The 13,660-nt window shown below is 37.8% G+C and overlaps 4 protein-coding genes across 7 annotated transcripts in view; all 4 read left to right on the top strand.

Annotated features, from left to right (window-relative positions):
- Window positions 1-1,093, top strand: part of hoxb8a (homeobox B8a) — a 38,786-nt gene extending 37,693 nt beyond the window's left edge. For 2 of the 3 annotated variants that reach the window (XM_067969392.1, XM_067969393.1), the window contains exon 3: window positions 109-1,093. In XM_067969392.1, coding sequence (XP_067825493.1) covers window positions 109-389 — 281 coding nt within the window. In that variant the 3' untranslated portion in view covers window positions 390-1,093. The remainder of the gene's footprint in view (window positions 1-108) is intronic. The other variant, XM_067969394.1, reaches the window with a different exon arrangement.
- hoxb3a (homeobox B3a) overlaps window positions 1-13,660 on the top strand; it is a 90,470-nt gene that overhangs the window by 37,689 nt on the left and 39,121 nt on the right. Inside the window, exon 1 of one of the 2 annotated variants that reach the window (XM_067969377.1) lies at window positions 6,096-6,541. The exons of the other annotated variant lie outside the window; for it this stretch is intronic. The gene's annotated coding sequence lies outside the window, so the exon portion shown is untranslated. Of the gene's footprint in view, window positions 1-6,095; window positions 6,542-13,660 lie in introns of those variants that run through there. 2 annotated transcript variants of the gene reach the window in all.
- Window positions 1,195-4,634, top strand: hoxb7a (homeobox B7a). Its single transcript, XM_067969395.1, has 2 exons — window positions 1,195-2,351; window positions 3,818-4,634. The coding sequence occupies exons 1-2, from the start codon at window positions 1,952-1,954 to the stop codon at window positions 4,051-4,053; spliced, it is 636 nt and encodes a 211-aa protein (XP_067825496.1). The 5' UTR covers window positions 1,195-1,951; the 3' UTR covers window positions 4,054-4,634.
- hoxb6a (homeobox B6a) lies at window positions 9,360-12,785 on the top strand. Its single transcript, XM_067969388.1, has 2 exons — window positions 9,360-11,382; window positions 11,962-12,785. Exons 1-2 carry the CDS (start codon window positions 10,824-10,826, stop codon window positions 12,219-12,221), a joined length of 819 nt encoding a protein of 272 aa, XP_067825489.1. The 5' UTR covers window positions 9,360-10,823; the 3' UTR covers window positions 12,222-12,785.

Genomic DNA, 13,660 nt, shown 5'->3' with positions numbered 1-13,660 from the left:
AAATAGTGTTTGGATCCTGTTTTTAGAACCCCCTCGTATAACAACTACAAAGCCTTATTGAGCGTTCTCTCTTGTTCCTCCTTCTCTCTCTCTCCCTCTGTTTCCTAGTAGCTGCAGGACGGCGCAGGGGCAGACAAACATACAGTCGCTATCAGACACTAGAACTTGAAAAAGAATTTTTGTTCAATCCATATCTGACTCGCAAACGGCGGATCGAAGTGTCACACGCCCTGGGACTGACCGAGAGGCAAGTCAAAATTTGGTTCCAGAACAGAAGAATGAAATGGAAGAAGGAAAATAACAAAGATAAGTTTCCCAGCTGTAAATCCGAAATAGAAGAGACTCCAAAGGAGAAGGACGGAAAAGAAGAAGACGAAGAAAAAGATTAATAATAATAACAATAATAATAATAATTTTAAAAAATGAAAGGTCAAAACGACTGGGAATCAATAGAATAATGTAGACAGTTTTTAAATAGAGGAGGTGTGAGAAGCAGAACAAATTTTACTGATTATAATTTGATACAAAATATTGTACGGAAATGTGTGAAGGTGTAGATTAAAACGAACATTTCAACTTTTTACCAGATATATACATGTCGTTGTGTAACATTCTAGCTATTTTAAGTGGGTTCTTGTAAAAGTATTTAATGTGAAGTTCATGGAACAATGTACTGGTGTGTGTGTGTGTGTGTGTGTGTTGAAAACCTGCTGTAGAATATTTAAGCCGTGTGCACTACTTCAGCTAATAACCATTAGCTTAAAGGAAAATCCCGACAACATGAAGCTGCCTATTTAAGCTTTAGCTATTTTAGATTGTGTTATTGTTTACGTCTTTGTTGTATTTATAAGATTGTTTTCTCCAAGTTGGCATGTGCATAAGTAAAGGCTGGTTTTGTTACAAAACAAGAAGAAAAGTTTTAACTGTGAGAAAAGTCTACTGTATACGTGAATTGCTTTTATTGGGGGAGGATGGGGGTGGGGGGTGCAGAGAAGAACCGGTGATGCATTATTGTTATACACGAGATTGGGCTATTGTTTGAACATGCAAGCGGCGGAAAAGGGTACAATAAACTTTACAAGCGAAAACAGAACTGTGAAATTGCTCGGCTTTTTATTAAGTAGAATTTTATTTGAATGAAAAGGTTTGGCAAAAGGAAAATGTGCATAATGTGTCCAGTACAAATAAACAGATAGATGGATAGGTAGATAATGTTGCTGAAAACTGAGCATTAAAATATCAATAACACACAGCTATTGCACCTGACACAATTTGTCTTTGTGACTTTTTCATTAGTGACCTGTTTATGTTTGCAGCTCACTCATTTGCACTCATAATTCCTTCCTCACTCCCTCCCCCCACCAAAAAAAGAACAAGTTGAAGTTCGCTCTGAAATATCTGTGGCTTATTACAGTGGGCATTTTTTTTTGTTTGTGTCTAAACGACTGTTGTAGTTTTGGAAAATAGATTCTAAAAATTCTCCTCCGGCCTGTGACTGGTATTAAGATGGATATCGATTATAAGAACTTATAGCGCGATGTTAGAACGCAACCGAATCCAAAAAAAGCTGTTTTGACAAATGCGTTTTCCACTGTAAGCTGAATCCAAGCTACAGAAAGAGAATCGATTTAAAAAAAAATTCCCATCTAAAGTATCCATCAACCCAGCCTATGAACTCAAACTGCGTCCTATTCACCTTGTATGTAAAGTTAGTCACATTATTACTTGGATGCAGGAATTTTTCTTTTGATCAGAGAATTTTTTATCATCCAAAGAAGCAGCGGGTAGCCTGATTCTCATTGGTCCTCCGTGTCACGTGCCGAAATCACGTGCTTCGGGAGGAAAAAGGGGGTTCTTTTGGTGTAAATCTGGACTCTAATTCCGTAATATATCACCGTACCTCGTAAAACCGACACTGAAACGTCCCGGCCTACAAATCACCGGCCAAATTATGAGTTCATTGTATTATGCGAATGCTTTATTTTCGAAATATACAGCCGGAACTTCTGTTTTTCCAACGGGGGTATTTTCGGAACCAACTTCTTGCGCCTTTGCCTCAAACTCCCAGCGGTCGGGTTATGGCTCAGGGTCGGCTTCGTACGCAGCCACTGTGCCGGGTTTGTACAGCACAGCCAACAGCCTTCACCACCAGACCCCGACCATGTACACGTCTCCATACGGCCTCAACGCGAACTCCTTTAACATGCACTGTTCCTCATTCGATCACAACATCTCATCAATGATGTGCGGCGCTGGGGACTCCTGCAAGCAGAGTTGCAGCAAGTCGGAGCAGAGAGAAACAGACCCCCAGTCGGAGAACTTCCGGATCTACCCCTGGATGAAGAGCTCAGGTATGTGAAAAGTCACATAAAATGAAACCTCTTAGAGGGACCGTGAATTACTTTATTACATTGTGGTGTCGTGTTCATTTATGACGTTCACGAAATAGGGGTATAAAATGCAACGTACTCTCCCCATAAGCAATCAAGTCGCTGATCTGGATGTATATTAGCTCCTTGTGAAAAATAGCCAAAGCCATTTTAAAATAAAATAGGAAATAGAGAACTGCAAAGTTGTGCATTAAATCACAAATATATTTGCACACTTCAGTGAAACATTTGTCCCTGTTCTCGTCCATTTTCACCAATCTCTGTGCTGTTAATTCCAAATAAAAATAGCAACGAACCCGGAATGTCCCATGAGAGTTAACCCGCCTCTTATTCCTTTATCAGTTTATTGTCATTAAATGCTGTTGCAATGCCGCTTCGGTTCAAAGTTTCTCTCCGTGTTTCTGAGTTGCAACGTGCCATTGGGTGTTGTGGATTCGGCTGGAAAGTGGGGGGGGGGGGGGAGCGGCGGGGGGGGGGGGGAGCGGAATACTTCAGGGATGGCAAGAAGATGACAAATGGAGGCTACAAAAAGTGCGCAAAAACTAGCATTAAATATTTAAAAAGGTATTTCAGTTCAATGGGAATTACTTAAATGCGCTGCGTAACGTTGTTTTGGCCCAGTCAAACCAATGCGGCAATTTACTTGTGTAACATGTAAGGTGGGGAGGGAAGGGGAGGCGGTGGGGTGGTGGTGGTGTCGTGGGGGAAGCTCTGAGCACCATTATCCCATTTTAAAAGCTCTTTCCAGCCAGGCAAGCGAGAGGGCTATTCCTGCATTCTCTATTCCACATTAGTGTTATTTTCTCCCGTATGTTGGTGAATTGCAAAGCTGAAGTCCTATGACTGGATTTGGAGATTGGTGCTTTCTAGCACAGCCGTGCAGACAAAGTGCACCACAATGTTTTGCTTTAAAACAAATCGCAGTATCCATTTTCTAGCTACCTGTCAGTTTCAAGTTACACAACATTAATTCACCAAATCCAGAGAACGGTGAGGATGTAGAACAATGATCATCTATCAATAGATTATAGTTGTTCAACTAATACAAATATCCTCCTTTAAAAATAATAGATAAATAGAAAATTAAAGTCAATATGTTTTTGAGTTTCTTTACATGACAGTCGTTTCAGGCCTGTAAGTGCAGTGTAAACAGTTTAAATACTTTCACATACAGGTACATCCTCCGTCCTTCTTTATAAGGCATTAATATAAACTTTATATTGATTGTAATCAGTTACTTTCCGATAGCAATTTATTGTATCTGTCAAGGGGATATTCTGGATAAAATGTTGAAATCAGTGGCAAAATTGAAGTATAAGAAAGGGAAATACTGAAATTTTAAAGGACTATTGCTGTCTTGTTTGTGATCTCTTTTTTCCTCTCTGTTTCGCCCTCTCTTTCGGTGCCTCTCCTTGTTCACGGTCCAGCTTCAGACAGGAAGAGGGGACGTCAGACCTACACTCGGTATCAGACCCTGGAGCTGGAGAAAGAGTTTCACTTCAACCGCTACCTCACCAGACGGAGACGCATTGAGATCGCACACGCTCTCTGCCTGACTGAAAGGCAAATTAAAATCTGGTTTCAGAACAGGAGGATGAAATGGAAGAAAGAAAGTAAAGTTACCAGTCCACCTGATGCAAGCGAAGAAAAACAAGAAGAATGAAGAAAAAATAAACTTCTAAAAACTAAAAAAAGGCATAAACTTAAATGACTTTTTAACAAATGGAGAGATTTGTCCCCCATTTCGTAACACTGAAACAGAATACTACCTAAATCTGTAACTGTTTTACTTGTAGTTTGTTTTGTACAGATTAGAGGGAATAACCCAAATCTATATTGTACAAGTACAGTTATATATAGTCTGTGCGTTAGCCTTTTGATGTGGTGAATTGGTCGTTACTGTATGTAGCATTGCTTTACTCTGTGTATTTAAAGGAAAAAATGTCAGTGACTTTATATTTGTTACTGTATCGATGTAATTTCTTGTCAGTAAGAATAGTTTCAAAAATGAGCTGTGCGTAGTCACAACCCGTGTACAGATTATTAATGTGTGTCTCGTATAAACTCCTGTTATAGTTAAATATATAAAATTGTGTTTTGGTGGAAGTATTGAGTGAAACTTCTATGTACATTTTTTGATATTTAAAAATGGACCATTTATGTCTGTTCAGTTGAGTTTTTGCGCTTTAGTCATGAAGGATGTAAACTGTTACGTGAAATAAAATTAGGATTTTTTTTTCGTTATGGTGCTTCCCTATTAAAGTTGATCATTTGTACAAGTCACATACACTCACTGATAATCACAAAATACCCCTCATCGAAAATATATAACGCCAAGACGATTTTTATGAGTCAAGACCAATTCCTCTGTCAGAATAACCCAATTAGTGGAATATTTTCGCTCTCACTAATTCCGAGATTTGCGCTCAAGTCTTTAAAACTGGCTCTCCTGATTAAACAATTACACCCAACAAAGGCACTGGAAGCTTCCAGAACGTTTGCGTGGGAGTTGTAAACCTATCTATGTCTAAATAAAGATATAACACTTGCGAAGACATGGTCTGCAGCTGGGTTAGGCGTCGGGTATCAAGGCAATGCATTTCAGGCGGCTTAACAGTTGAAAAATTACCCTTGCCTGGAAATACATGGATATATGGTGCATTTCATATATACATTATATGTAAATGCATTTTACGTATGTAACATAAGTGTTTCTCGCCAATAAAATGTTTTTGTCAGAAAACAGGGGTAAATATTCATGTAATACACATTGGCGATATATGAAATGGTTAGTACCATTTTGACATACAAACGATTGTATTTTAAAGATATTAATTGACTTAGCTTTGTTCTGACGATTATTATTATTATTTAAAATTTCTCTTATGGTGTTTTAGGCGCATTGCGCCCTGAAGACAATGGAGGTAAATCCATTCAATTAACCAAGGGCACCGAGATTCAGGTCGGCTTCCGCTCGCTCCTGCCCTTTTTCAGCGTGGGGTATATAGGACGAGTAAATCCCTCTAACCTGATCAAAGAAACCGACATATTATTATATTAAGGACACTATTGTCCCTCCAAAAATAAACGTCAGGGTAATAAGGAGTAAAAGGTAATTTTGAGAAAACAATTTGTCGAACTGTGAAAATCGGCTTTTAAAATGAACCCAGGCGATTTTCGTTAAACGAAACGTTTTATTTACTAATGGTGAACTAAATTAATAATTTTACATGCTATTTTTCGGTTGTTTTCACGTAAATTGCCCGAGCAGCAAAAGCATAGAGAGAGAGAAAGTCAAGAACTATTTGGTTTTCGCAAAAGCTATTTTTTTCTTTTATGCAGCTGACATACTTTCTACGGAAAGGAAGAGGCAAATGTGGGAAACACACTGAGAATGGGGTTTTATGTCATTTGATATTGGAAAAAAAAGGAGACGATCCATTTAAACCGTGGCATTTTTAAAGAAAACATTTTATAAAAATACTCTTTTTGCCATTTTGCTTTAGCACAAAACATGGCGGCGAGGGGGCCTGTTGTTAGTAGTCATGAAGAAATGCAATAAATTCCTTGTTGTTTTATGAAAATTTACAACTTTGTGATAGAACTTTATGAGTGGATCGGTCCTTCGATTGGCCGCTGCCGGTCATGTGGATAGCAACCGTGAACATGAACTTTTTATGATTTCCCATGTGAGTATATTGCAGTATTCTTTTGGCCACCGTACCTTGGGTCGGTCCTGTGTCCTCCTCAGGGCTTCTATCGGGTTTTTTTTTCAAACTTTGATAGTTACCATTGAAGGTGCAAACACATACATACACATACACAGAGACATTCACACACACACACACACATATACACGCGCACACAAAGTAAACAAGACTTTTTTTGTAATCTACCACTTGTCTGTCGATTGGGAATTTCAGCAATGGATGGAGTGGCGCAAATCTCAGTGATGTGGATGATATCATTTTTCAAAGAGGCTCGTATTGTGATTTCCCGTGTAAATGACAGATGCATGAACCCCGACCAGTCTGCGGCCGCAGGTTAACCGACGGCTATCAGTTTGGGACAATATTGTCCGTGAAAAAAAAATCGCGCTGGTTCCAAAGTGAGAAGAAGATCGAAACAAGATCACAGATGATGCTGCAAAGGTAAGACGAATATTAGCACGCATTTTACAATTGATTTTTAAAAATTCTACTAAATGATTTTTGTGTGGAATTCAGCTAAAATCAAAATCTCACAGAAAATAATTAGAGACTTGTTGACGTGAGTTGGAGAATATATTTGTTGTATTTTATTCCAATGAGCCGGAGTTTAGACACTGTAATGTGATACAGCTGTGAAAAGTTATTTCTTCAATTTATACGGGAGAGTGAGTGTTGGGATTGATTTTTTCTCCGCAAGCGATTCTGCTTCACATGTCTATTATATAATTAGGGAACCCGTTATCCAGCATAGTTGTGGCGTGTTGACAAATCTATAATTGTGTTCGGGGACGAATTCTGTTACATGGTAATGTTAAATGAGCTTCGTGTTTGTTAATCTTTTCTCGAGGGTCGCTCATTACGTGAACAGTTTTATCAAGAGGGACCAGCAATTAGAATGGGCAGTGTCACAGAGAATGACGCACAGACGTATTATAATTGTGTTGTAATAGTGTTATTTTTCCTCCTATTGTGTCTCAGATTGTTAATAATTTGTTCTGAATCGAGCATTTGGTGCTGGAGTTACAAATGAATGCGTTCTCGATATGCGACAGGTTTTTTTTTTCTGTTGGAGAGCATTAGGGTTTCAGCTTACACCGATAGTGGGTAACAGTACGATGATATAATATAAGATGGCGTTTAGATGACCGTGGTTTAGAGTGTTTAGCAACCAAGAGGCCCAGTAGCTCTGCATTGATATAATATAAATCTACCATGGTTTTTGCTGGGGGAGGTTGGGTGGGGGTGGTGGGGGGGAGGGATTTGTTGCTCCCTGCTGCCACCTTGCGTTCCACCAGGCCGAGGAAGTCGGAAAATAAGGATCAAGAGGGGCATGCTGCATTTTATCTGCAGAATATGAAAACGAACGGAGCTGCATAAACGAGTACCGACGATGTATAAATATAATTTTGCATCGATTTTTATTATTGGTCTATGTGCTTTTCAGTAGCAAATTACTTATTTGCTTTCCCTTTCTTTCTGACTCAATGCCACAATTGTACTGACTAAAATGGAATTATTAATATTTGTGATTTGATTTTATTGACTTCTGTTCAAACAAAAAATAAGCTCAGAGTATTTGGAAAAGAAATGGTACGGTACACCGTAACCTTGTCGCAGTGGTGTGTACGACTGTAAATTTATTGTGAAGGTCAGTTAGCGTCACCGCACTTAATATTTTGCTTTAATAGCAGCCAATTCGTATTAAACAGAAATGCTCTGGAGAAATTCCAGGGTTACTGAAGAAATGGAATTCTGCGTCAAAGTTAATCTGTAAAATTCCTGTGCAAACAGATCTCATATGAACAGATTGCTGGCTACATCCTAATAGCAGAAAATTGATAGCAAAGCCCGAATTTGCTTTTTGTTCCAGCAATGATAGCAATGCTACCAGTCAGTCCGGTCTGTTATGTGCAAGGCCCGTCATGTAAAGCATAATCAGACCGGTTATAAACGAATTTCTGCCCTTAATGTCCCGACCTATTACAATAAACAAGATCCACAGAACTTCCACCGCCCACTTTAATATTACCTTCCCACACTTTGGAAGAGGATTTTAATTCCTTTTCCTGACAAAGAGCTGTAGAAATTGACACCAAAAGTAAATGGCGACCTGCGATGACCAGTAAAAACGAACATTGACGGGATGTTGGAAATATCTAACTAAGACTTAAAACTAAAATATTTGGTGAAAGGAAGAAATATCAAGTTTGTATTCAATAATATGTCTGATCCAGCAATTAAAACATTTGGATGAAAACATTTATACACTGGATTGCTTAAATGGCAACTATGAAATTCCTCGAAAACTCGGCGCTTGAGCAACCTTACTCGTAAACAGTTATAATCTCACAATGTTTTTCCTGTCTGGTTTTATAATTCCTACTCTGTTTATGCTGATTTTTTATTTTAAATAGTTTGTTATGAATGAATAAAATAAAACTTACAATGATTGGAACGTACCCTTATAGCTTACAGGGGTTTAGGCGATACAATCCTACGATATCAATAATTTTTAATAATGAAACAATTAAAACAAAATCAACTTAAAGTCACAATATAATATTTACTTGGGGACCAAATGTCTAAAAAATGAAAAGAAAGAAGATTTAGCAAAATAAACTAAACACCAGATAGCAACTGAATGAGTCGGTTGACTCGGAGCACTACTGTAATTTGAAGGGTTTCAATGTATATTCAGAATCTTCATGTCAATGCTGTTTAAAGCTTTCTTGAATATTAGAACATGGAAATTAAAAAACGGAAAGTAAAAATCTTAGTTTCAGATTTCAGTTGGATGAGACATTTGGTTTGAATCCAGTAACCGCCGCTTCTAGAAACAATGCCAGAGGAGAGGAGGTGGGAATCTCTCAGATGGAAAAAAAGTTTTATCACTTTGTCCTTAATTATGCTTCCTCACCCTGCTCAAATTGACATGTTTCTAGAACAAGAAATCTACCCGCATCTGAAAATGAACCAGTACCAAGAGGGAAGCCTTTATTTAATTTCTGCCATGTGCTCACTAATTAGTTTATGATTCTTTGAAACAGATGTTTGAAACCAGGAAGTGGCGCGTTCCAGAGGCACTGCTAAAAAAAGTCCTAAAGTCCATCACAAACTCTCTGACACTTGTAACATTTAATAGTTATAAATGGTAAAATAATTACATCTATTTAAAAATATATGAATGCGTTTTCGTATAAAGTCAGGATGTCTATAACTTCGTATGATTTTTTTACAAACTCGCTAATCACACAGATGGATACAGCATGTCTCTGTATTCTTTAAATAAAAACTATATGGTGATTCCACGAGTAAAGTATAAATATGTATAAATAGAAGAGTCGAAATTTGAATAAAATTCACATTACGAAATTCATATATTACAAGGCAAAAATATTTTATTTCTGTAACGCATAGTTTAAGAGTACAACACAACCTAATATCAAATATAGAAATCGAAAGAGCAACATTGCATGATATCTACAGTACTGTGTGCCTGTCTATATATGTAGACGTGTATCAGTTTACAGGCTGTGCGTAGTCCTGAATATCACCCAGTATCTATTAAGCACTTAACGGAAGCAACTTCAAGTAATATTCGCCAATACATTTTTAAATACATGGAATAAGTCTGTAAATGGTGTACTCACTGAGCTAAACAGAGCCCATTTAAATATCTGCTAGCGAAAACCGTTCTTGCTGCTTTTTTGGGCCCAAACGCTGTTTTGTTTTACGAAGGCGGCCACTGTCTAACAAGTTGGGTTTTTAATGGATTTTAAGCCATTTTCTGCGTTGTTCTCTGTTTGTCTTTGATACCAAACTTTAAAAAAAAAACTCTTCACAGATGTTATTCCGGGAACTTAAAATGTAAAATTGTAGATTCTTCGTAGCAAATGTTTGTGTCCTATTCCGCTGTCGATTCCCTTTCGGGTTTTTGGTTGAGTTAAGTTGCCTTTTCTCTTTGGAAAGTTTCTTCCGTTCACTTTGTGGTTTCAATTAAAGATTAAAAGTTGGTGTTTTGATCCCCTTTTCGTGTGCCTCAATGTTAAACCGCATCGCTGAATCACATTTTTACACAGAGAGAAAACTGGAACACAAGCAGATAAACGACTATCAGGAACTCTTGAACAAACGACTATCAGGAACTTTTGTGTGCATAACACACAAGCCACCGATATATTTATATTCATACAATACAATATGCAAAAGAAACCGTTATGGCGAATAAAATTGGGAGCTGGAAATATTAATGGCAACATCTTATATGTAAAACACACCGAATGCGTCTTTAATTACACAATCACAATGCAAACCAAACCAGTAAGAAACATAAAACCGACCTCCGATTGAAAAGGGGGAAAGCAATAAAATGGAGTTAATAAGTGTTTAGTGAATTATTATCTGAATCCACGGATACTGGAGTTTTATTTTGCTTGTTTGGTTAGTTTGAGGGGGTAGATTGTTTCGCTGTTTGCACTGACGTGTAAACTAATTGTTTTAAATAGATTTAGAGCTTTGCGCAGTCTTATGCTTTTTATTCCTTTCAGTCCAGGGTGAATCTAAAGATGCTGTGTTTCTGTTGATTTTTTTTCCTCTGTCTCTGTTTGGGACTTTTTCCCATCACATGTGCCGGTTTCTGCTAGCGTCTCTGATTCATGGATAAGCCCCTCATGGGTGCTATTTTGCTATCAAACAGTATTGCCATTGGTCAGTCGATGATCAGATGGTTATATTTCCTGCTGTCCTTTCTGGCACTTGGCCATCCCGAAGCAAACCCATCTCGCTAACTGCTAATAGCACAGGCACTTGGACTAATACACAACAAATCATAACAGAGCACAGCCAACAAATGAGTTCGTATTTTGTGAACTCCACTTTCCCGGTGACTCTTGCCAGTGGGCAAGAGTCCTTCCTTGGGCAGATTCCTCTATATTCCTCCGGTTACGACCCTTTAAGACACTATCCAGCCACATATGGGGCTACAAGCATGCAGGATAAAAGCTACCCATCACCCTCTTACTATCAACAAGCCAACGGTGCATACGGGTGCAATCGGACACCCTGTGATTACGGTGCCCCCAGTTTTTATCGGGAAAAAGACCCTTCTTGCGCCGCCTCCTCCACCAGCTCCAAATACCACTCCCTGGAAGACCCAACGCATTTTAACCCGGAACAACGCAAATCCGAGTGTGCACAAAACAGAATTTTATATGGCGAATTGGAAGATCAGAAGAGTTCGCACCCCGTGTACCCCTGGATGCAAAGAATGAATTCCAGTGGTGGTAAGTTTGCACTTTAATACTATTTTTAAAAAAACTTTTAATGCATGCTTACATTGAACATAGCTAGAAAGAATAGAGATGAGCACTCCATTGCTCAAATACCGAGCATTTAACATTGAATTATTTCAGGACACTTTAATAGATTTCTTTATGTCGGATTTCACCTTAAATTATGAGTTGCTGCATATTTAGAGATTCTGAATAATTCATTAAAACTCAACGTCTGGTACATAAGATTAATATGTTTATGTATACAATATGTAACGCTGATCTCTATTAAACATGAAGCAAGATCAGTAGTTTTATCCTAAAAAATTTAATGCCGATCTGCCAGGCCCACCGATTATAAAGTTTTAATCGAACAGAGTGTAGCCATACTATGAATGGGAATCATTATTTAGTGTTTCAGAATCGAAAGTGCTCATCAAACAGTCTATTATGAAACTGAGTAGCTTAACGTATAATCAATGTGATTCACTTGTTATTTATATGCTTCAGTACTATTTCCATGTTACGTGTAATAATTAACTGTTTTTTCCCCTCGCTCTCTCTTTCTCTTCCTTTACTTTTCCTGGGAAGCCTCAGCATTTAATCCGAACGGACGGCGCGGGCGGCAAACCTACACTAGATATCAAACTCTGGAGCTGGAGAAGGAGTTCCACTTTAACCGCTACTTGACCAGAAGACGCCGGATAGAGATTGCACACGCACTTTGCCTCACAGAACGCCAGATCAAGATCTGGTTTCAGAACAGGCGCATGAAATGGAAAAAAGAGAACAAATTACTCAGCTCCTCGCAATTAAGCGGAGAAGAAACAGAAGAAAAATCAACAGAGTGAAAACGACAAGAAATAGAAAGAAAGGGGAACGCTATGCAGTTCTTTATTTAAACAAAGAATAATGAATATTAAAAGTTTACATTTTGTTTGCTGTTGCGCACCAGTGGAATTGTACATTTCTGTATTTGTTGTAAGATTTATTATGAAGTTATGCATTCCTTTGGTCTAGTCAGGCAGGCATTGTTTCACATTGGTGTCAATAGTTTAAAAAACGCTAGGAGTATTCCATGAATTCTGTATCTCAATTGAGCTGCTGCAATATTGTGATTTTTTTTGACGTTCGTCTCAGTTCTCTAGTTAATTAAGGTGTATGTTTTTGTGCACTGTGAATACAACTATTTTTGATTTATTTTAGGTATGTATGCGCGTGTGTGTGGAAATGTGCGTGCGTGTGCAAATTACACAATGAGGTCTAAATATTGTATTTTGGATTTTTTTCGTAACTGAGCGAGGGAAATAAAAGCAAATGTCTTAAGAATTGAGTAAGAGGTTATTTTTTTATTTGTGTTTTTTGTTAAATGAACGTGATTGTGTTTGTAGCGTGTGTAATAAATTTTAAAAACTGAGGCATCCTTATCTGGAATGATAATAAAAGTTTTTTAAAAATAACAGTGATGTGTATTTTTCAATTCAAGAATCATAACGTACATGAAAGCCATTGATGATCTGATTGTGAGAAATGGTATAAAGACTAAAATTTTCAATACCGCTACTCATAGCTTATCTAAGTCTAGGTTGTAATCTATCACAAAACAAAAAGTTGACAGTCTCCTCATTGAATTTCTCGTAATTGATTTATCTCTATGATTTCCCTTCAAAACTTATTTAAATTTCATTCCAGTAATCTGCTTACTGTCCGCTTCTAAAAATCAGACTGGATTATACAAACATTACTGGCTATTGATACGTACGCAAATCTTTGAAATTCGCAACCAGATTGTTTATAACAGAGAGAAAGCGAAGGATAGTGCGGCTTTTAACAACTACCTCTCTGGTTTCAATTATTTTATTCTCTGTTACACAATCAAGTGAATACTTCTCGGTACCCGTCTTGCTAAATGCACGACCTATTTATGACACAGTCTTATTAAGCTTAATTTTTAAAGAAGCTGTTTGACCACAAACGTCCTGTAGTCGTAACCATGCATGCCCGCAAGAATCCACCAGATTCAGTCTAGTGAAAATTCGTACTTAAATTCGTCTCGACACAAAACAAAATAACATTTCGCCACAAAAAATGCTGAAGGCGCTCTCCTAATTATTCACTGACCGCTCTACGAGGTGAGTTGTACTGAGGGACTTGTGCGGATCCCGTAAATGATCGTATAAAGATACTCATGTTATGTGTATACAAAATACCGAGGAAGGGATTCGTGTCTCCGGAATGTCAATTAGCATTATTCATTTCTCATTTAAGTCACAATAATTACATGGTAATT

Source organism: Heptranchias perlo, chromosome 30, assembly GCF_035084215.1.
Source record: "Heptranchias perlo isolate sHepPer1 chromosome 30, sHepPer1.hap1, whole genome shotgun sequence".
Lineage (NCBI taxonomy): Eukaryota > Metazoa > Chordata > Chondrichthyes > Hexanchiformes > Hexanchidae > Heptranchias > Heptranchias perlo.
The sequence above is the reverse complement of the archived record's forward strand: the minus strand, read 5'-3'. Positions and strand labels throughout refer to the sequence as shown.

What these genes read in the sequence shown, in the direction of transcription:
- hoxb7a (XM_067969395.1), top strand. Translation starts at nt 1,952, where the DNA reads ATGAGTTCATTGTATTATGCGAATGCTTTATTTTCGAAATATACAGCC. An exon ending in CCCCTGGATGAAGAGCTCAG is followed by an intron (nt 2,352 to 3,817) that starts GTATGTGAAAAG and finishes TTCACGGTCCAG; the next exon opens with CTTCAGACAGGAAGAGGGGA.
- hoxb6a (XM_067969388.1), top strand. Translation starts at nt 10,824, where the DNA reads ATGGTTATATTTCCTGCTGTCCTTTCTGGCACTTGGCCATCCCGAAGC. An exon ending in AAGAATGAATTCCAGTGGTG is followed by an intron (nt 11,383 to 11,961) that starts GTAAGTTTGCAC and finishes TTTCCTGGGAAG; the next exon opens with CCTCAGCATTTAATCCGAAC.